Raw genomic sequence first — 23,678 nt, 5'->3', positions numbered from 1 at the left:
TCTCCCCAGGACAGCAAGGAATCTGATAAGAGTTAAACATGTGCAATTCTTCTAAATATATTTCATATTCAACTTGCTGAGCTAGAAAAGCAGATCAAAAAGGGGAAAAACATGAGAAAGAAGAAAAAAACAAAGGAAGCAAACAACAACAAAAAAAGGTGAAAATACTATGCTTTGATCCATATAAAATCTCCAATAGCTCTCTGTCTGGATGAGGAAGGCACTTTCCATCCAAGTCTGTTAGAATTCAGGCCGACTTTTCTAACCTGATCTAGAGGTGGTGTGGAAGAGTAAATAAAATACTGAAAGCCTGAGTTCAAATCCTATCTCTTATGTACTAGCTGTGAGATTATGGGCAGCTCGTGACCAATAATTATACTAGCCTAACTGAGCTGTTGTAATGTTTAAATGAAATAATGTATATTAATCATTTTGTAAGCCATGGAAATGTTGGCCATTATTATTATTCTGTGCTGGTCAAATGACCCAGACAAGTATCTAAGGTTAAGCTACAGATGAACTGGTAATCTGTGCCATTAAAGGAAATTCCATACCAGGCCTTCCCAGTTCCAGTGAGATGATGGGTCTGGACAAAAACAAAAGCAATTGGGGCAGACAGGTGGTGCAGTGGATAGAGCACCAGCCCTTGAAATCAGGAGAGCCTGAGTTCAGATTTGACCTCATAACTTAAAACTCCTGGCTGTGTGACCTGGGCAAGTCACTTAACCCCAACTGCCTCAGGGGGAAATATAAAAATATTTTACTATTCATCTTTTACTTAAGATCAATAGCATGTTCAAAGAATTACAGATTTTGGAAGTTGGAAGGTTTGAGTTGGAAAGTTGAAAGTGGTCTGAAAACTGCTATTATTTTTTATAATGAATGTTCTGTGAATTATTGAATAAGTGAATAAAGTAACTACCTTTGTAATTTTATATTGAGAGTAGGTTCTCATTATTATTATTACCAATAATATTTAATATTACCTATAATTATTTATCAATTAATAAGTATTATAGTTAATATATATTATATATACATTTTATAAATAATAATGTTTTATTATTAATTATATTCATAGCAAGATGATTCAGTGGCTACAATATCAGACCTAATGTCAGCAAGAATTGTGTGCAAATCTGGCCTTAGACAATAGCTGCACAGTCCTGGACAAATCAATTAATCTCTCTTAGGCTCAGTTCCCTTATTTGCTTTTTAATAATATTATATTTTTCCCCGATTACTTGTAAAAAACAATTTTTAGAATTTATTGGATTTTTTATGTTTTGAGTTCCAAATTTTCTCTCTCTCTCTCTCTCTCTCTCTCTCTCTCTCTCTCTCTCTCTCCCTCCTTCCCTCCCTCCCTCCCTCCCTCTCTCATTCTCTTTCTCTCTCTCCTCTTTCTGAGATGGTAATTTAATTTTGGTTATATGTGTGCAATTATGTAAAGAATTTCCAAATTAGTTATTCTGTAGAAGAAAACTCACACTGAAAAAGAAAAGAATGATGGAAAGAGAAAGACAAAGACAGACAGAGAGAAATAAAAGAAAGGAAGGAAGGAAGGAAAAAAGAAAGAAAGAAAGCCAAGATAAAGAAAAATAATATGCTTCAGTCTGTATTCAGACACCATCAGTTCTTTCTCTGAAGGAGGGTAGCATTTTTTCATCATGAATTCTTTGATATTGTCTTGGATCATTGCTGAGACAAGCTAAGTCATTAACAATTGTCCATCATACTATTATTGCTGCTGCTGTGTATAATGTTCTCTTGGGTCTGTTCATTTTACTTTGCATTCAGTTTATGTAAGTCTTTTCAGGTTCTTGTGAAAACAGCCTGTTCACTATTTCTTATTACACAATAGTATTCCATTATAACCATACATCACAATTTATTCAGCCATTCCCTAATTGATGGGCATTTTCTCCATTTCCAATTCTTTGCCACTACAAAAAGAGCTACTATAAATATTTTTGTGCAAGTAGGCCCTTCTCCCCTTTCCTTTTTTAAAAAATCTCTTTGAGATACAGATCTAATAGTGGTATTTCTGGAACAAAGTGTATATACAGTTTAATAACCTTTTGTGCATAGTTCCAAATTCTCCAGAATGGTTAGATTGGTTCACAACTACCAACAGTGCATTAGTGTCCCAGTTTTCTCGGATGCCCTCCAACATTTTCCTTTTCTGTTACATTAGCCAATCTGATGGTGAGGTGATACCTTAGAATTGTTTTAATTTGCATTTCTCTAATCAATAGTGAGTTAAGGTATTATTTTCATGTGGCTATAGATATCTTTTATTTCTTTGTCTGAAAAATGCCTATTCATATCCTTTGACTATCAATTAGGGAATGACTTCTATTCTTAGAAATTTGACTCAGTTCTTTATATATTTTAGAGATGAGGCCTTTATCAGAGATGCTTGCTGTAAACTTTTTTTGCATTTTTCTGCTTCTAATTTTGATTGCATTGGTTTTGTTTGTTTTAAAAAAATTAATATAATCAAAATTATCCATTTACATTTTGTAATTCTTTTTATCTTGTTTGATCCTAAATTCTTCCTTCTCTGTGGATCTGACAGATAAATCATTTCATCCTCTCCTAATTTGCTTGGAGGAAAAAAAAAATGAATGGTATCACTTTTTGTGTCTAGTTATGTTCCCATTTCGACCCTATCTTAGAATACATGTGAGATGTACTTAGTTTCTTCCATAATGTTTTCCAGTTTTCTCAGTAGTTTTTGTCAAATAATGAGTTTTTGTCTCAGAGGCTGAGGCCTTTGGAGTTATCAAACACTAGATTACTATGATCATTCACTACTGTGTCTTGTGTACCTAATTTATTCCACTGATCCACTATTCTATTTCCCAGCCAGTACCAGATTGTTTAAATAATTACTACTTTATAATACAGTTTGAGATCTGGTACAGCTAGGCCACCTTCTTTCACATTTTTTTTATTGGTTCCTTGTATGTTCTTGACCTTTTGTTCTTTCAGATGAATTTTGTTGTTGTTGTTTTTTTAGTTTTATAAAATAATTTTTGATAGTTTAATTGGTTTGACACAGGATAAATAAATTAATTTAGGTAGGATTATCATTTTATCATGTTGACTTGACCTACTTGTGAGCAATTAATATTTTTCTATTTGTATTCAGATGACTTTATTTGTGTGAAAAGTGTTTTGTAAATGTGTTTGTATAATAGCTGGGTTTGTTTTGGGTAGATTCTCAACTATTTTATATTTTCTTACAGTTGTTTTTAATGAGATTTCTCAATCTCTTGCTGCTGAATTTTGTTAATATAACTGAATTGATGATGATTTGTGTGAATTTAATTTTATATCCTTCTATTTTACAAACATTATTAATTATTTAAACTGGTTTTTTAGTTGATTCTATAGGATTTTCTACTTGTAGCCTTATATCATCTGCAAAGAGTGATTTTGTTCTTTATAGCCTATTCTAATTCTTTTCATTTCTTTTTCTTCTCCTATTGCCATGCTAGTGTTTGTAATACAATATTGGATAATAGTGGTAATGATGGGCATCCTTGCTTCACTCTTGATCTTATTGAGAAGGCTTCTATCTTATCCCCATTACAGATAATGCTTGCTGAAGATTTTAAATAAATATTTTTTATTTTAAGAAAAGCTCCATTTATTTCCCTACTTTCTAGTATATTTTAATAGGAATGAGTGTTATACTTTGTCAAAGGCTTTTTTTCTGTATCTATTGAGATAATCATATGACTTCTGTTGGTTTTGTATTAATGTGGTCAATTATGCTGATAGTTTTATGAATATTAAACCAATTCTGCATATTTGGTATAAATTCCACCTGGTCAGAGTATAAGATCCTTGTGATATGTTTATGTAATTTCCTTGCTAGTGTTTTATGTAGAAGTTTTGCATCAATATTCATTATGAAAATTAGCCCCCACTTTTATTTCTCTGTTTTATCCTTTCTGGTTTAGGTATGGGCACTATATTCATGTTACAAAAGGCATTTGATAGGAATCCTTTGCCTCTTTTTTCAAATAGTTTACATAGTAATGAGATTAAATTTCCTGAAGTGTAAAGGATGTTAATAGCACCTACCTCAAAGGGTTTTTGTGAGAATTAAATAAGTTAATATTTCTAAAGTATTTTGCAAACCTTAAAGTGCTATATAAATACTAGCTCTTATTATTATTTTGTTCTTTTTTTCAAAAGGATTTCTATAAAAACTGTTCTTGGACAAGTTATTATTATGCTCTTCTTTACTATTTAGTATACTGTGGACTATTGCAAAGGTGAAGCAAAAGTGATTCAGTGGAAGGAGAACTGGCTCTGGGATCAGAAAACCTGAGTTCAAAACCTGTCTGTGTGACCTTAGGCAAGGCCATAACCTCCCTGGAAACCTACAATTTCCCCAAAAATGTAAGATGAGGGAGTTGATCTATATGGCCTATAAGGACCCTTCTAGCTGTAGAGCCTGTGAAGTGCTTTGGGTAATTAAATAAAAGTATTAGGATATGAACTCATCCCCTATAGGCTCACTGAAAACATATATCATACCCCTCTCCAGGAGGGGAAAGAGATTAAGCATAAGCATTATTATTATTAAGCATCTGCTATGTGCCAGGTACTGTGCTAAGCACTTTACAAATACTATCCCATCTGATCTTCCCACCAACCCTGTTATTCTTATTTTCACAGATGAGGAGGTATGTCTAGAGGCCCCAGAGATCTAGGGTAGGGGGTCTTAACCTGTTATCTGTGAACTTGTTTGTTTTTTAAAATTATTTTGTTAAATGTATTTAAAGATGATTGACTTTCTTAATAATCCTATGTCTTTTCTATTCATTTTAAAGCATTCATCTGATAAGGGCTCTCCAGGGATTTGTGACTTCCATATTCCAAAAGAGTTAAGAACTCCCGGACTAGAGGTACTTTCTCCTGTGGTCTGCCAGGTCCCGGCCCAAATCTGGAAGGTCCCTTTGAAGAGATGGCCCTCGTGAAGGCCGGTTGGCTCTGGAGGCAGAGTGAGTGATGGAGCGCCTGCTCCCCATCTGGGCGAGAGGGCTGGGGGGCACCAGGAAGGTTGAGGTCTCTGGGGTTTGAGTTGGGGACAGCACGAATGAAACTTATGAAGACCTAAAAAGGTCTAATCAAGCCTCACATTTCATAAATGGGAATATTGAGATTCAAAGGACACACAATCCATAAACCTTGGAGTTGGCTCTTGAACCCAGGTCTCCTGAATCACTTGCCAGCTTTCTTTCCACCACCTCTTGTAAGTTCTTACAGCCCTTTGTGAATCAGAAGCACTTGGATTTGAGGACCAAGCCCTTCCTTTCCTCAATTTTCCTAAGTGTAAAATGAGATGCCTCCTCCAGCTCCAGTAGTTAAAGATGCTATAGCTCACTTGTCGGGCACTTTATTAATGATGGCAATCACTACTAATTTCCTTTACTAATGATGCTTAGAAGTCTACAAAATGACTTTAAATATCATCCCTCTCTCATACCTTTGGGCAAGGATTTTCCCTCCTTTCTGGGCTTTGGTTTCCCCTCTATAAAATGGGAATTTTTTTTTTTTTTTTGCTCTGACAGGCCTTGGATTTTCCTCTGTGTAAAATGGATGATTAGAATCCCTAACCAGCCTCTCAATCATTATATGGTTGTTGTGAGAATCAAATGAAGTAAAAGATGGGACCCTCTCATTGTCTGCAAACTTGCTTTCCATGATAGCATGGAAAGAATGCACAACCTAACAAAGGGAGACACTCAGGAGCTGTGTGACCCTGAGCAAGTCATTTTATCCAGCCTCAGTTTTCTCATCTGTAAAATGAGAATAATAATAGCACCTGCTTCCCAGGGTTATTAAGGTTTCAAATGAGATAATTTATGTGAAAGACTTTGCAAACTTTAAAGTGCTGTATGCATGTGAGCTGTTGTTATTGTTTTTCTGAGGAAAGGGGAGAGAAGCTCAATGGGACCTGAGGTAAAGGCAGTTGTGGTCAGAGAGGGGCGGCCCTCCAGTGCTGAGAGAGCTAGTCAGCGGGTGGCCCTTTCTCTGCAGGCTCCATTCTTCGCCGGTGGAAGCGGAACTGGTTCGCCCTGTGGCTGGATGGCACCCTGGGCTACTACAAGGATGATAGCCTGGAAGAGGAAGAGGACCGAGTGCTGATCCGATTCAACTGCCGAGAAGTAAAGACCGGACAGGAGTGCCCAGGTGAGGGACCGGGCTTTTTGTTTGGCCTCCCCTCTGATAGATCCACCTGCCCAGCCAAGGAGGGGAGTGGGGTGGGACCCTCACAATCCAGGGGCGATTGGTGGGGAGCTGTCCAATGTACAGCCTGAGCAGCTTGGGAAACTTCTCCCCATCTTCTCATCAGGCAAGAGTTCCTTCATGGGTAAGCAGGTGTGGTCTGTCCTGGGATGGGGGGCAGCCTGGAGCCTGGCAGCCCCGATGGTGCCCTGTCTTTAGACTGTGACCCTAATATAATCCCAAGCACTTGTAACTATTCCTGGGAAACCTCCTACCATTAGCTTACTGTGGATAAAAGTCAGAACTTTGGCTAACGTCAAAAAAAGGGGAACGGTACCTGGCAAAAGTTCGGGGACTAGGGTTCTGCTGGAGTCTCTAATAGAAAAGACAATCACTGACTTGCCTGTGAACCCTCTCTTGTGCGATAGGAATACAATTCACCTATGGCATTAAGTGATAGACCTGGAGAACAGAACACCTGAGTTCAAATCCCGCCTCAGACATTTACCAACTGTGGCTCTGGGCAAGTCACCTAATCTAAGTCTGCCTCAGTTTCACAGTTTCTGTAAAATTGAAATAATAATAGCAGTTATCTCCCAGGGTTGCTGTGAAGATAAAATGAAATAATATTTGTGAAGTGCTTTGCAAATTTTAAAGCGTTATATAAATAAATTGATTATAATAATAACTATTATTATTATATTCTGAAATCCCAGCACTTTGCCTTTTATTAGAATGGGAAGGTTAGAGAAAGATACCTGAGTTCTAACTCTCTAGTGATCTTAATTAAACCAATCAGTCTCCCTCTCTTTGCCTCTCAGTTTTGCCAGTTGCCCAATGAAGATAATAAAACCTACTTAATATTCTTCACAGAGGTCATCATGAAGAATAAATGTATGTGAAAGATAGCGTCCTAGAAGAACCAAGCTAACAGGGATGAGAAAGGCCATCTAGTCCATTTTATAGAGGAGGAGACAGGCCCAGAGAGGAAAAAAAACATACCTTTCATGGAGGGAGTTGGTGGCAGAGCCAAGACTATGTCTTAGATCCCTTAATTCCAATCCGGATCTTGCCCTTCTTCACCATGTGGACTATGGAGTGATCTTTGCAAATAAATTCAAGAAACCTTTAAATAAGTGATTATGACTTATAGCAGAAGTAGAAGGTCCAATAAATAAATCCATCAAAACCTGGTTTCTCATTTATAGGACATTAACCCAAAGTTTTTGGGTTGGATCAGAGTAGGCAGGAGTCCTGGGATGAGAACATTCAAGGGGCCTTTGGGACTGACCGTGCTGGGCAGGGCCTCTCTAACCTCCTCCCTGTGTTCCCCAATATTTAGAGGTACAGCTCCCTGAGGGCCGGAACCGGGACTCCCTCCTGATGGTGTACCTGAGGGACGGCCCCCGCCTGACACTCTGTGCTGAGACTAAGGATGAAGCTTTGTGAGTGGCACCTGGGCATGGGCAGGGGTGGGCCCTGGGGAAGCAGGCCTCTGGTCTTTCCTAGAGGGTGGATACAGGAATTAGCACTGGGCCGGCAAAAGATCTCCCAACCTAGTGCCCAAGATAAATAGAGCATTCACCAAGCACTTACCATGGTCCAAGATACAAGTGCAAATCAACACGAGAGTACATGTAAGGGAGCCAGAGAGATGGGGAGGAGGGTGGTTAATGTTGGGAAAGGGAAGTAACAGGTTAGGAGAAGGAGTGAGGAAGGGGCTTGAGGCTGGGGTGAGCTTAGACAGAGTCCTTCCTAAAATGATGGCAGCAAGACCTGAATTCAGACACTTACTAGCTATGTGACCCTGGATGTCATTTAACTCTGCTTGCCTCAGTTTCCTCATGTATGAAATGGGGATAATAATAACATCTCCCTCTCATGGTTGTTGTGAGAATCTAATGAGATCACTGTGCACTGAGCACAGTTCCTGGCACATAGCAGGTGTTTTATAAACACTCTCATCATCATCATCATCATCTTGGGAAAGAAGTCACCAATCAGGAGAGCAGAGCTTCAGAACAAGTGTTTCTCTGAGAGTCAAAATGTTACAAGAAAGGGGGAACTATAGCACTTAATTTGCAAGTATGATTCAGTAAAAGAAGAAATGGCTATGGGAAGAAAGAAAGAAAGAAAGAAAGAAAGAAAGAAAGAAAGAAAGAAAGAAAGAAAGAAAGAAAGAAAGAAAGAGAAGAGAGGGAGGGAGGGAGGAAGGAAGGAAGAAAGAAAGGAAGGAAGGAAAGAAAGAAAGAAGAAGAGAAAGACAAGGAAAAAAATATTTCTTCCCCTTTGGGGGCTGAGCTTCTTATTTATAACATGAAGAGATTGGAGCTTGATTCTAAAGAATTATTTGCTTTTCTGAGATTGGGGAGTAATATAGAATGTCAGGTTTCTTCTGAGCTTGTTTTTTCTCTTTTTAATTCTTTTCTTATTTGGGATGGTGCTCTGGAAGAGGAGGGGGAAGGGACACATTGGCCAACATCAAAGATTTAATAAGGTGTTACTTGAAAAAATGAAGGGGTTGAACTAGAGAGTCTCTTGGATTCATACAGCCCTAAGCCTTATGACCCATCATTTGTATCAGTGCAGGGAAAAGCATATTACCCATAAAACAGAATTGCATTAGCTCAAAGGAAATGAGAGATGCACAAATTTAAAGAATCCACCCCAAATGTTCCTAGGGACTATTTGTGTCCGACCTGTGCAGAGCACTCTGAGCTGTTGAGATCAGCCACAGTCAGACACGCTGTAACTCGACTCTAACATAATGAGGTCATTTTGGCCCTCTTGGAGAATGAAGGACAACAACCAATTAGTGGGTCCAGTCAAGCTGATTTTAGTCTTCCACTTCTATTGGCTAATAGTTTATAAAAGAACCCATCCTCTCCTTCCCTGCACTCTTATATCCTTTTATATCTGGGTCAAACATTGTTTGAAGATGGATTTATTCCTATAGTTCTGAAAGCAGGATTTCCCAGTCTGAAGGGGAAGACGTGGCCCCTAGCCTCCTGGTCTGAAGGAAACAATGCAGTTTTTGCCCTTAGAGAACCTCTTGTTGGGGAAATGAGGGAGACATGTGTCACCCTGCCCCTGACTTTCACCATTAAAAATTGGAGAGTATTAATCAAAGAAGGCTTCCCAGAGGAGGCGAGAACTGGATTTAGAAGGGAGGTGGTAGAAGGATGAGATGGAGGCTCTCTGGGGGAGAATCTTAGCTGCGAGTGAGTAGGTTGTCTTGGCTGCAGAGCATGCTTTGGGGATAGAAGGGAGCTGAGAGTGGTCCCTGGAGATTGTTGCAGGCTGTGTTGATGTAGATCTTCTTGGGGGAGGAAGGTTCCCAGAGGACGGCCCGGAAGAGGAGGCCTGTTTGTTCCCCCAACCCCTCTGTGGAGAGGCTGAGTCAGGCAGCCTGCCGAGGCAGCTCCCTGGCTGAGCCCCAGGCTAGACCCTTGGGCTCAGTGTGACAGAAGCCTTAGGTTGGTGGGGTTGGAGAAGGGCAGCAGGCTCACTGGAGCAGTGCTACAAATATACAACCTTTCATCCATAAGATTCAACAACATACTTTATGCAATTTAACAACTATTCATCAAATGCTGCTTTTGTACAAGCCTGTTCCTAGCACCAGTTATACATAAGCAAAATACAATGTGAGCCCTTTGTTGTTCAGTCATTTTTTCAGTTGTGTCCAACTTTTTGTGACTCCATTTGGGATTTTCTTGTCAGAGATTCCTTCTCTGACATTTCCTTCTCCAGCTCGTTTTACAGATGAGGAAACTGAGGCAGACAGGGTGAAGTGAGTTGCTCAGAGTCACACAGCTGGTAAGTGTCTGAGGTCAGATTTGAACTTACAAAGATCAGTCTCCCTGACTTCAGGTACTCTATCCCCTTAGCTGCCCCATGTAAGCCTCGGAGAGTTTATAGTCCAGTGGAGGAATAGGACAGAGAGGTGGGTCTGTGACTAAGAAGAGTATGACAGGGGTAAAAGACAAATTTCAAGAAAATATTTCAGGAAAATGTGAGGAGGGAGAGATCAGTATCGGCAAGATGATCAGGAAGGGCTTCAAAGAAGGAGCACCTAGGAGTTCAACAGGCAAAGGAGAAGGGAGCAGATTCCAGGAGTATGTCAAGCACAAAAGGGAAGAGAGAGGAGATGGGGGAACAAGGAAGATGCAAATTGATCTGGAATATGGTGTGAAAAATCTAATGAATGGATCACATGATACTGATATTATTTCTCAGGTCAAAGTTAGAAAGAATTTTGTATGATTCCATTTGCACCTGACTCTTCACAATCCCATTTTGGTTTGTTTTGTTTGTTTTTTGGGGCAAAGATACTGAAATTGGTTTGCCATTTCCTTCTCCAGTTCATTTTACAGATGAGAAACTGGCCAAAAGGGTTAAATGACTTGCTCAGAGTCACCTAGCTAGTTAATGTTTGAGATTTGAACTCAAGAACCCCAGAACCAGGACTTCATGCATTGTGCTCCCTACAAGGGAAAGATCATCCAATTCAGCCCCTTCATTTTTAGAGGAGGAAACACACACTGCCTTGTGAGTTTGTGAGTGGACAAAGGTCACAAAGCTAGTCAGTGACAGAGCTGGGGCTAAAGCCCAGCTCTCCCGAGCCTCAAGTCCATCATTCTCTCATCTTCCCAAACTTCCTTTCACGTGGGTGTTTCATGCTCACTCCCTGAATGTGCCACAGGTGAATAGGCGGGCAGTCACAGGAGGCGCTCGGTGGGTTCAGCCCCTCGGCTCTTTGTGTGTTCCTCTCTGTGAGACCAGGGCACTCGGACAGCATGTAGTAGGAGTCAGATAGGGCCAAAAATGCTGTCTTAGTTTCTCCATCTATATTGTGGGGAGAGCTAAGGCCCAGAGATTGAACTACTTGGGTGACAGGCGTGAGGGCCGGAGAACAGAGCTGCCTTGTTCCAGCTGCTACCCCCACTAGGAGCTGGGCCCCAAGTCCCACAAGAGACAAAGACTCATCTGTTTTGGGTCCAGCCCTGCCCTCCATCCCGTGGGGCGCCTTCTGGAGCTGCCCTTCTGAAGTTTCCTCTGGAAGTTTCCAAGAGAGCTGAGGCCGGAGAACCTCCTGAGTACTCCTCCAATGTCCGAGGCCGTGGTCATGGTGGGGGTGAAGGGCCCGAACCCTGGGGCTGAAGGGGAAACAAGAGACCTTTAGAAAAGCTTGAAAAACTAGCAGTCTGATATAGTACATAGGAACCAAGAAGACCTGGGCTCAGGGTTCCTGACACATACTACTACTGACAGTGGACAAGTGACTTAACCTTGTTAAGATGTAAAAGATGCAGAGGAGGTAACAATCTGCATTGGTGAAGGGGCTTTCCTCATGAGGAGTTCTTGATCAATGGGATCACAGGTCCAGTCTTTATCATGGGGCACTGGGTAACACACAGAGGTGTCTGTCAGGCTCACTGGTTCTGAGAGTCCAAAACGGGTCCCTAGAGAAGACCTTTGAGTGAAAGGAGGGAAAGGGATTGGGCAGCAGGGCCTGAGAGAATATCTTGAGCCTAGAACTGGAGTTCTTAACCTGTGGACCTGTGACCTTTTAAACTATATTTTAATGATTCTCTATAGCAGACTGACTGCCAAAGAGATCTAAGACCAAAAAGGCTAAGAACTCTTGGCTTGTAGTTTCCATGGAATCTTCAAGAGATCAGAAACTTTTCTATCTCCTTATATTGGGGTTCTTGAGAAGGGTCTTCAGGCTGGGGACTCCTTGAAGAGAGGGGCCATGACTTCTCAGTGAGGGGTGGTGGGAAGTGTCAACAAGGCCCAAAATCTGTCCTTAGTTACTAGTTTTGTGATTCTGGATAAATACTTAACTTCCACCTCAGTTCCCTCAAATCTAAAATAGGGATAATTACATTGTCCTCCTCACAGGGTTGTTGTGAGGATCAAATGGCATAAGGCAGAGACTAAGGGAAGGCCTAAGACCAAGAGAACATTGCTTTTTTTTGTCTCAGTCCTGGTCCTCATACTGATCCCTCTTTTCTTTGCAGAGCATGGAAGGCTGCCCTTCTAGAAGCAAACTCCACTCCGGTAAGCTCCCCTTCTCCTTTGGGGTCAGATCTACAAGCAGTACTCTAGTTCTCCCTCTGTTCCTTTTTCTTTCTCCCTCTTTTTCCTTCTTCCTCTCCCTAGTTTTTCTTCCTTTGTCCTTTTTCTTCCCATCCCCCTCCACCCATAGAGCTTCTCCCTCTCATTTGACAGATTCTTTTTACTGAGCCTAAATCTGCTGCCCTGTGATATCTGCCTTCTGGGGTCAAGCGGACAAGTCTAATCCCTATGCCCACGCACAGCCAACAAAAAACAAGATGGGATTTTGTGAGGGACAATTGAGATTTGACTATAAAGAGAGAGAGAATTCCAGGACAGAGAATCTGTGGCTCAGTCCTACTACCATTCATTAGCTGTAGCCTTGGGCAGATTCTTTACCTTATGTGGGCTTCAGTTTGTTCCTCTGTTAAATAGGGAATGGACTGAATCATGGGCAAGCCTTTCTAGTTCTGACTTTCTCTGAGTTACTGTGAGACCATATTAATCACATTTAGAGAGCTCCTCATGGCTGAAAACAGCCACCCTCATTAGGGGGTTCCTGCCTTGGAGCTTTGGGGTACAGAATGGTGGGACCAAGGATGGCAACTCTGTCTTCACATGGGGTTTCTCCAATCCTGAAAGTGAAGAAAGCAGACCCTTAGAAGGTCACTGAATGTGGGCAGGGGATTCACAGCAGCCAGGGTTGGGGCAGAAGGATTGAGATCAGTTCACAGTTCCAAACAGAATTGATGTCTGCCTTCTTTGCCCTAAAAGAGACATAGGGAGAGAACTCTAAACTGTACTCTGGGTTCTTTGTATCTTGATTTTAGCTCACTTAACTCTGAGCCTCAGCCACAGGGTATGAGGAAGGGATGGGAGGATTTCTAGTTTGTAAAATGAATTAGGAGGTTGGGGAAGGGGAGGAGTTCAGGTACCCCTTTAACCTCCCACCCCAGCCTCCCTTCTCCTGTTTCCTCTGGTGGAAGGAGGCCCTGGGGGCAGTAGGTACTGTCCCCCTGTGGAGGTGGCGGGCTCGGCCTCGGGGCAGGTGCGTGGTCCACGAGTGGCACGCCAATGTAGGGTGGCCCTTCTCTTGGGCAAGGAGACGTTGGGTAAGTGACTTGGGGACAGTGGTGGGAGAGGGACATTTAGGTTTGGGGAAATTGTTTGGAGGAAAATGTGCCCATCCCCAACATCCCCCCACCAACATACTGCCTATTCCTCATGTGATCCTCAGAATCATCCAAGTAGTTCCTTTGTCTCTAAGTCATATGCCAAACAATCCCAGTGTCTGTTCCCTTTTGGAGAAGGAGTTGGTTATTCAGCCAGTTCTGAATCCACATAACTTTAATTCCCTGAACCCACATCCTTCAGTCTTTTCCATAAGAAGACCTTGAAGGACTTCATCAATGTCTTGATGAAATACAGGTATCAGTTGGATCTGAGACATTCATTCCTTTGATCTACCAACCCAGGTGTTGGTGAATCAAAAAAGGAAATGAGAGTAGTTTAGTATAAATAGTTTTTTATGAACCATTACTGGCTTTTAGTGATCACTGTCCTAGCTGCACCTGCTGCTGTCCCCATTCAGTCTTTAATAGACAGAAAGAACAATTTTGGCTCAACCCAAGAGAAAATTTTCCCCAAATTAGAACTGTCTCAACGTGCCTCAGGAGGCAGTGCATTGAGCCCTCTGTCACAAAAAGTCTCTGATCAGGGCAATGTTGTAAAGATGGTTAGACTGTACAGGTTGGACAAACTAGCTTACCATAATGCCCCATACAAAGTAAGCACTAAATAATGTTTATTGGTTTGATTGACCAGGCCCTTAACATCCCTTCCAACTTTGAGATTTTATAGAAATTGCTATGACAAACAAAAGGGTAAATGTGACTTTTACCTGCATGAATTTACAAATCTTAAAGTCCCAAATGAAGAAGGGGATAATCTTACTGTCCTTAGCCCCTGACTTATGTGGGCCGTGTCTAAACCTCCATTTTGATGAGGCTGGACCAAACAGTCTGAAAAGGCCCTCCCAGTGCTGACGTTTTGTGACTGCAGGTTCTCTGAAATGCTCCAGAGACTGATACCCCTGCTCTCTGTCTCCCAGAGCGGTTACTGATCCTTTCTGGCCTTGGGTTTAGATTTCCAAGTTGATAGCGCTGGTGGTGTGAGCACAGAGATAGTCACGCAGACTCGTGGAGGCACATGGCCAGGACACTTAGGCCCTGTGTGCTGGTACATGCAGATACATGCTGCAGACACACACCTGTGCATACCTGAGTAAGCTGCATCCGAGAGGGCTTTGGGGAAAGGCCCAGATGGGCAGTTAGGGATGTGGGAAAAGAAGAGGAAACATAAGAGGGGCTCTGATTCTTGTAAAGGGCCGCAGAGTCAGCACCTGCAGGGGGAACTCTGGCTTTGCAGACAACTGGGCAGCAAGAGAGCCAGGGTGCTTGGGGCTGCCTTGTGGAAATAGAAGGGGAGGGAATCGCGGATCCTTGTGGAGCCCCAAGGAGGCCTTCTTAGAGGAACATAGGGCTGCAGCTGGGCCTGGGAGCTGAGGGAAGGGGAAGGGAGTAAACTGAGCCAAGTCTGATGTCTATGGGCACAGAAGTTGGGAGGGGGTGCTCTTCTAGCACTCCTCGAGGACAAGGTAAAAAGGGAACACTGTGAGATGAGGTTGATCTTCATGGCATCTTGAAGGTGCTTTTTCAAGCACCAGGCTTATCACTTAAGGGCTGAAGGGAGCTATAGTAGTTGAAAGAGCAGGGGAGATTTGGTCAGAGCCAGGCCTGTGCATGGAGGGATGGAAGGGGAGATACCACCAGCCTCTGGATGAGAAGGGACATGGACTCAGGTCGGGACCATAGAGAGAGAGAGAGCAGGAGGCAATGGGAAGAATCTTCTTAGAAAATACCATACTTTCAAAATTGGAAGGGACCTAATCCTACGCGAGCCACTAAATCTCTTTCTGATTCAGTTGATTCATTTGTAAAACGGGAATAATAATACCATCTGCTTCCCAGATTTGTTGAGAATCAAATGAGTTATCATATATATCAAACCTCAAAGTTCCCTGTAAATACTAGCTTTTATTATTATCATCATTCTTATAATAATATCTGAACCAGAATTCTTACTACAACATGTCCAGCAAGGGGTAAATCCAGCCAGTATATAGCAACTGGATATTTGTTGAGAGCCTTCCTTCTATTTTTGATAGTACTAATGAATTATAATCATGAACACATAGAGATGGCACTTTGGGGGAATCAAGGCTTTTTATGCATTATCTCAGATGAGCTTCAGGACAACTCTGGGAATTAAGTAAGCCAAGAGATTATTATCCCTCTTTACAGATAAGAAAACTGAGGCGCAGAGAAATTGCCTCTTGACTACAGTTACACAGCCAGGAAAGGTCTAAGCTGGGATTTAAACCTCTGTCTCATACTTCTCGGAGCAGCTAGGTGGTACAGTGGATAGAGACTCCAAGTCAGGAAAACCTTAATTCAAGTTGGATCTCAAACAGTTCCTAGCTCTATGACCCTGGGCAAGTCAATTCACTCTGCCTGTTTTCTCATCTGTAAAAAGCTGGAAAAAGCAGTGGCAAACCACCCCAGCATCTCTGTTAAAAATCCCCAAAATGAACGGAACAGTTCACACGACTGAACAACAGTAACAACTTTTCACTACTCTGTGCTTACCTCTACATTGAGCCAAAATCTTTCTTTATACCACATCCTCCATACCGCCCCCCATTCCCATCTTGCTGCTCCATATGCTCTCCAGACCAAGCAGAGCAAGCCTCATCCCTGCAGGCAGCAACCCTTCAAATGCCCAACGGTGGCCGCCATATTCCCCCAAGACTTCTCGAGGTGAAACATTCCTCGTTCCTTCACTTGATCCTTGCATAGCCTATGTGGAGGGTCGCCTCGCTGTAGGTTAGCACCCAGGAATGAGTAGGATCAAACTTTCCAGAGGGAAGCAAGTTAGACATCAGCAGTGTCTGGTACCGGGGGTGAGCGAGGGCTGGGCAGCAAGCAGGAGTCACCTGTGCTCTGGGGGCAGATCAGCTCCGGGGTTACCTTGGCACAAGGCTCAGAGGGTGGGCGTGAGAACTTGGGCAGAATCGGGCACAAGGAGGAGGGAAGGGGAGTTTGGGGGAGTCGGGGGCCGGCCATGGGGTGGGATGAATGAGGGCCGTGATTCTCCTTGACGGGAGCAGGTCAGAGGGCAGAGGACCCTACCCCTGAATCCTGACCAGTGAGTGAATGAGACATTTATTTATTAAACCTTTATTATGGCCAAAGCACTGTTCTAAGCTCTTTGGATGCAAAAAGGCAAGTAAGAACTGGTAAAAATCAAGGCTGGTGGATGAGACTCGAAAAAGGTGGAAAATTCCCCTTAGCTATCCTTGTGCTTTGTATTCCTACGTGTCCAGAGCCCGTGGGGATCGGAAGCGGGGCAGGCAGTCTGCTCCGATGTTTCTGCATTAGGGAGGGCCCACTGTGTGCCCAGCAGGCTTCCGTCCACAAATTAACCCTTTTCTGTCGGAGACCGAGGCTTGCTTAAGTCTCTGGGGGCACCTGTAGAAGGGTGGGCACGGAGGAAGGGCTGGCAGGCATCTCATTTGCATGTACCCTTCTGATTGGCTGCAAGCGAGCCAGCTCGTGTTTACCGCAGAGTTCCCAGCTCTGAGGGGAAGGCGGCGAGCAGGGAGGGAAGGAGTCCAGATCTGAGCATGCGCAGTAGGGCACAGGAGTTACCTCATACCTGCGGACTTGTTAGTGTCACCACCTCTCCCACCAAAAGCCTGCTTGGTTGCTTCCGCTTAGAGGCATGTTCTCCCTCCTGTATTCTGTGTGGTGGAAACCTCTCCTTAAATCCTCTTGTATTTATGTATCCATATGCATACAGTATATCATCCCCTGCCCCCAGTAGAATGTAAACTTTGTAAGGGCGGAGAATGCCCTTTCCTTTCTTTTTTGTCTTTGTTCCTAGCGCAAGGGCCAGACACATAGTCCATATTTTAAAATGTCCTGTTGGAAAAATACAATAAAAATAGCATTTTACATAGCGCTTTGAGATTTGCAAAGCACCTTATACATATCTCATTTCGTCCTTACAACAACGCTGGAAGGTAAGTGCTATTATTATGCAGTACCGTCCATAATAGCAAGCAAGGAAAAAAATGTTTTCAATGAAGTTTTTTACACACCAAAAATGTTAAAAATAGGATTTGTTCTTTCGATATTCGTTGTTGCCATACGTGATTTAAAGAAAATCTGCAAAACTCACGCAACGTATGTAGCCAAAATTTCCCTTAACAATAATAGTCATAATAATAATTGGCATTTATATAGCCCATTAAGGTTTTTAAAGCATTTAATAAGTATTATCTGATTAGATCCCTTCAACCCTGGGAGATTAGTGCTATTATGGTACCCATTTTACAGATGTGGGAGACTGAGGCAGACGGAGGTTATGTGATTTAAGATGGGTCCACATCGCTAGCTACGCAGTACCTGAAGCCAAATCTGATGGCAAGTTGGCCTGATTAGGGTCCGGCGCTCTGTGCACTATGGCGCCATCTAGTGCCTCTGGTTGACCTGTTGAAGGTGGTTTCTATTCACCTCGTTGGGGGACTGAGCAAGTCCCTTCTCTTTTGGGGGCATCAACTTCCTTCCTGGTGAAAAGAGCATTGGCTTTGTAGTGAGAACTTTCCGTCCGTTATTTGTGTGACCTAGAAGTCACTCCAGCTCTCTGAGTGTCATTCTCTTTTGTAAAAAAGAGAAGGCCAAATTGCCTCTTTGTTTTGTTTTTCAAATTAAATATTTTATTCATACAAACATGAACAATTTTTAAAAGAAAAAAATCCTTACCTTGGAATTCTGATCAGATCTACTCCATCCCCAACATCTGTAACTCAAAATCTCTCTAGCAATAATTTTCTTGCCTTATTTCCCTTGCTTATGAATCAATGGAACTATTCTCTGTTCCCATCATAACAGTATCCCTTGACCTTTTCCTCATTGCCCAGTTAATCATTTATTAAGTGCCTATTATGTACGAGTTTTTGTATAAGTACTTGTACTAAAGCTAAACACCAAAGATAGAGTCAAAAAAAATAAGACCATGTCTGCCCTCAAGGAGCTTACATTCTGATGAGTATAATTATATTACTTGCTGTATTTAAGGTCTTACATTTCAGAAGACACACTATGACCCAGAAATCATAGAAGTCATAGAAGTTTGTTTTAACTAGGGTAGGGAAACAGGAAATTTGTCTCCAGAGCACTGAACTTAGAGGGAACTGATAGCATTTGCAGTCTTTCAGTGCTTAGATAGTAAAATAATTAAAATAGAAAGCTATGAGATAATGGACTGTAGTAAACTCTTCCCTTTGTCTATTCTACTATGTTCTTCCTTCAAAACCACCTGGAGGTACCATTCTACAAAGCATCTTGTGCCAGTGATCTGGGGTCTCTGTCTCTTCCCAAAAGAGATGATTTCTTTTACCCACTTCCCCTTAGTCAGCTGAGGGCATATTTTGTGCCAGTTGTTGCAGGCATAAAAATTCCTAGGGAGCTCCCAATTTAATGGTGAATACAGATATAACTCATAATAATAGATGACATAGAGCTTAAGTATTTGCAAATTATTTTACATGCATTATCTTTTTCGAACCTCAACAATTTTGGGAGGTAAGTATTCTGTGAATTCTTTTATTTTTGTATATGAGGACAGTCACACAACTAGTATTAGGGAAAGGATTTTATTCTAGGTCTTCCTAACTTCATATACAACATTTTACCCATAGGCTACAGAATTTGTCTAACACACACACACACACACACACACACACACACACATGACATTGGAGAATGAGAAGAGAGAGAAAGCCCCCATGATTATAGGCAGTAGACAAAGATTCTTGGAAGAGGAACCTCCAGAAGTGGACTTTAAAGAAAGAAAAGGACAACCATGAAGAAGGATGAAAGGCTGAAATGAAACAACAGTAAGACTGGAAAAAGATTTGAGCTACTTGCACCTGAAGGGACATTTCCTTATTGGAAAGAAACAGAGACTCCAATATGATGGCATGAGATGAGAGATTGATGTAAATATGACTAGAGAGTTTGAAGTCAAATTGTGGAGGATCTTGAAGACAGGCCTAAGAGTGTTGGAACTTATCTTATGATTTGGGGGGAGCTCCTGTATTTTTACTATCCCCAGATTCCAAAGTCCAGGGCTGTGTGTGTTTGAGTGTAGATGAGGGGGCACAGAATGTGAGTAATTATTAAATCCTGTGAAAGACCATGAAAATCTGGTTCTGATTTTGACTTCAGCCTCCAGTCACTCTACATTAAGTTGGATTGTCAGTTCTGATGGATGGAGAGAAGGACAAATGACACTAGAATAGACTCAAATCTAGGTACCCAGTGTAATGATAAATGGGCCCATTGGATTAGTATCCTCTTCATTGTCTCTCTGATTCTAGTTCTGGCTGTATGTGACTATATGTATCAGTTTTTGTGTCTATCAGCCTCTTTCTGTCTCTGTATCCTCTTGCTCTTTTATAAAAGCTATCTCCCATGCTTGGGATACACTCCCTTGTCATGTTCACCTTTTGGAAGGTAATACTTTTATTCAAGGTGACACTTCGGTTTCATTTCTTAAATGATATTGTTCCCTTTAGAAGCTAGAGTTATATCCCTCCTTAAATCACCATGTGTTAATATCTCATGTGTATAACCTCAGTACAATGTTAGTTTCTTGAGGGAAGGAACAATGCCTTGCATATAGTAGTTGCTTAATAAATTCTTAATTGAATTAGCTCTTAGCTATGTACCTTCTCCAGCATCAAGGGCAAGGGTTCACCTACAGTAGACAACCAGTAAGTATTTGTTGAGTTAAATTGATTTCTATCTCCTTCTGGGTCTCTATATTTCTGTCTCTCTGCTAATCTTTGTTTCCTTCTAGCACCCTTTCTGTTATGCGTGCACACCAGTATTTTGTCCACACGTGCATGTCTGGGGGTTAAAGAAAAGCCTCACCATTCCCATGTCCTTTCTTTGGCCTTTTTAGCCCTGTTCTTCCCATTAAAGGGATGAATCGGATTTCAATATTCTTTCAATTCCTCCAGAGAATTGCATTAACTCTCCCTTAATGGCTATGTGACTTTCAGTGAAGTCAGTTTTCTGATCTTCAGCATCCTCCTCTTTAAATTGAGAGCAATCACTTTTGCACTACCTCTTTCACAAAGCTGTGTGCCCCTTTTTTATGTGCATCAAGGGACAAGTGAGACACTAAACTGAGAAGAGAAGCCTAAGAGCTCCTCATAAGAGGTAGAATCACAAAAATGTATTTCAGGACCATGGAGAGAGGGGAAGGCCCACTGGCTTCCTCCTGGGGGGCATATAGAAAAAAAACATTTTTTTCTGTTTTGTTCTCAGCATTTCCCTGATCATGTTCTTGTATAGTTGCTATGGGAGATACAGGAAGAATAAAACTCACCCCTAGGAAGTGCCTAGTCTGTTTGTGTTCTAATTGGGAAAGTGGCCTAATTGGGAAAGAAGGGCTGTTTTCTGGAAGACTATTACAAGACCCGGAGTTTCTTCTCCATGGCTCCCATCAGAGCTGTTTCTTAGGGAGGCAGTACATTGGCTCAAAGACACAGCACGAACTTTAGCTGTGGCTGCCCCAGATTCATTATGTGACTTCTCTTCCCTTCTCCTTCTTCCACTAAAATAGACAAAGTGACCTTTCCTCTGAGTTGTCCCCTTGAAAGGTGCAGCCATTTAGCAGGAGAGGCTGAGAAACAAGACAAATAGTGCTTTGGGGTGTGAAGTGGGTCTCAGAAGGCAGAATGAGGACTTTGAACCAGGGAGAAGAAGACCAGGGTTCAAGGCTGGGGTCAGGATGAGGTATGAGCCAGCGACAGACTACACTTAGGTTTAATGATGGAAACTGATGGGGAGGAAATTGGGGGAGTTTAAAGACTCTGAGGGCTGGGATAGAACTTTGATTCTGTCCTCAGGTACGCATCTATGACCCCTATGATGACTATTACCAGATGGTGCCACCCAATGCCCATGATGCCACCTACATCCGCACTGGCTACTACGGCCCCCCCTATGGAGGTATGGACCCTTTCCTGCACCCTGGACCCTGGGAGATGAGGGAGTTTTCCTTGGGATGTGGAGGCCTAATGGGGAATAGACCCCATAGTTGTTTGCCAAGGACCGGGGTGTATCAGAGAGGGAAAAGTCTTTGGAAAAGCCCAGAGACCTAGGGTCATTACCATTACAAAAGCTTTCAGAGTTAAGGTCATTACCATTTGATATACTCAACTCTCCAGAGTTTTGGGGTTGAGCTAGTTTTATTTCTGGGGTTCCTTCCAGCTCTGAGATTTTGGGATTTTATGAGTCCTAATCTCTACCTCAAGACCTGGTCCCAATTTTCTCCTTAGCCCTCCCTTCCTCCTTCCCCATTCCTCTTACTCTTCCTCAGGGTGTTAAGATTGACTGCAAGAACATATCTAACATATATAGAACTGCTTGCCATCTAAGGGAGGGGTGGAGGGAGGGAGAGGAAAAATCGGAACAGAAGCGAGTACAAGGGATAATGTAGAAAAAATTACCCTGGCATGGATTCTGTCAATATAAAGTTATTATAAAATGAAATATATTAAAAAAAAGAAAGATTGGCTGCAAGTAGGTGTTCTTCCCTCTGGGGCCCCCAACCCTCCTCATTTCCCTTTATCCCATAATGTTCCTGCAAGACCCCCTCCCAATCCTTCCTTCTGTGCTCTCAGGTATCTTCTCCCAATCTGATGGAGAGACAGAGAATGCAGCCCTATTTATATATTCTTTCAAAAGTACAGACATTGAGTTCAAAGGAGCTGGGTATATATGGCCAGGGAGAGCTTCCCAGAGGGGTCAAATTTAGAATGGGCTTTGAAGACCAGGAAGGCCATAACTCCCTCAGCTTCTTCTTAAATGCACAGTTCCCTTTCCCCTCTGTTTTCTTTTCCACAGCTCCAGGAGTGACCCACGTCATCCTGCGTGACTCACCCTACTATGGCCGAGATACTGGGGGCGAGCTAGCTATGGGAATGTTGGCTGGAGCTGCCACAGGTGCCGCCCTGGGTTCCCTCATGTGGATGCCCTGCTGGTTCTGAGTCCACATACCCAGGAGCACCTGACGATTCTCCCCACCATTGGACAGAGATCCTGGCCTTAGCCCTCATTAGGTGCCTATCTATCTATGGCACAAACTTCTCTTTGATGGTCCTGTCCTGATCTCCCAGAATCCTAAGGACTGGGTTTCTCCCTCAGCCTTTGCTCTGTTCAAGTTCTGTTATCTCTAGTCTCTCCAATGTCCATGCCCTTCTGTGCCCCAACTATAGAATAGATATAAGATATCTTGACCCTCCCAGTGATTCCCCCATCCACAGCTGGGTCTAGAGGTCTGAATATTTTTTTCATCCATTCCCATCACACACACACACATACACACACACACACACACACACACACGCTCACTCACTCTCTCTCTCTCTCTCTCTCTCTCTCTCTCTCTCTCTCTCTCTCTCTCTCTCTCTCTCTCTCTTCCCACCCAGGGAATTAAACCAGAAACTTCTTTCTCTCCTGTACACCAAACACATTTGCAGATTCTTACAGATTATTCTTACGGATATTCCAGCATACATACTCATCAGACACAGAAACACAGAGGTCCTTCTCTTCTTTCCCCTAAAAACACATAGTTCAGTAGAGAAAAATTGAGACCCACAAAAGATCCTCATTCCAACACCCTTAACTAGCTTCCTTCCCATACTTACTCCTCCATCCCTGCCCCTGCCAGCCAGGTCAAAGTCTGCTTCTGACAGCCCTCAGCGTGGCCAGGGGGATTAAGGAATGGCCTTAATGGAGGAGAGATACTTCCCAAAGTTTGAATAGCCAGAAGCAGGAGGCTGGGATTTCTTTGCCAGGCAAGGAAGCTGGGAAGTAACAGAAGAATGGTTAGCCTCTCACATGGGAGCTTAAGTACAGAGAGCCAGGGCTGTGTATAGGGAGCTCTCCCTTCCACCCCAGGATGTGAAGAGGAGAAACATACCTTGGACTCCTTTGGAACCTGAGATACCTACTTCTTAGCCATCAGGGCCCTAGTAACCAAAAAAGGATGTGTAGTCCTGGGTGTCCAAGGGCCAGGAGAGATCTGTCTAGATCTTCTCATCCCCCCAAAGTCTCTAGATAAGCTAAAGGAATTTTGCCATTTATTCTAAAGAAAAAAGAGTCCTGCTTGCCAGTACAAACATTGAGAGCTGTCCCGTGGAGGAGGGGTCAGTCAGCTAGTAT

General features: G+C 42.6%; 1 protein-coding gene across 2 annotated transcripts in view; it reads left to right on the top strand.

Annotated features, from left to right (window-relative positions):
• Nucleotides 1-22,842, top strand: part of PLEKHB1 (pleckstrin homology domain containing B1) — a 34,124-nt gene extending 11,282 nt beyond the window's left edge. Inside the window, exons 2-8 of one of the 2 annotated variants that reach the window (XM_051987147.1) lie at nt 10-158; nt 4,851-5,021; nt 6,061-6,213; nt 7,592-7,694; nt 12,276-12,315; nt 21,356-21,458; nt 22,356-22,842. In XM_051987147.1, coding sequence (XP_051843107.1) covers nt 4,985-5,021; nt 6,061-6,213; nt 7,592-7,694; nt 12,276-12,315; nt 21,356-21,458; nt 22,356-22,498 — 579 coding nt within the window. In that variant the 5' untranslated portion in view covers nt 10-158; nt 4,851-4,984 and the 3' untranslated portion in view covers nt 22,499-22,842. The remainder of the gene's footprint in view (nt 1-9; nt 159-4,850; nt 5,022-6,060; nt 6,214-7,591; nt 7,695-12,275; nt 12,316-21,355; nt 21,459-22,355) is intronic. The other variant, XM_051987148.1, reaches the window with a different exon arrangement.
• The last annotated feature ends 836 nt before the right edge of the window (nt 22,843-23,678 follow it).

The sequence above is a fragment of the Antechinus flavipes genome, chromosome 3 (assembly GCF_016432865.1).
Source record: "Antechinus flavipes isolate AdamAnt ecotype Samford, QLD, Australia chromosome 3, AdamAnt_v2, whole genome shotgun sequence".
Classification (NCBI taxonomy): domain Eukaryota; kingdom Metazoa; phylum Chordata; class Mammalia; order Dasyuromorphia; family Dasyuridae; genus Antechinus; species Antechinus flavipes.
This window is presented reverse-complemented; position numbering and strand designations above follow the sequence as displayed.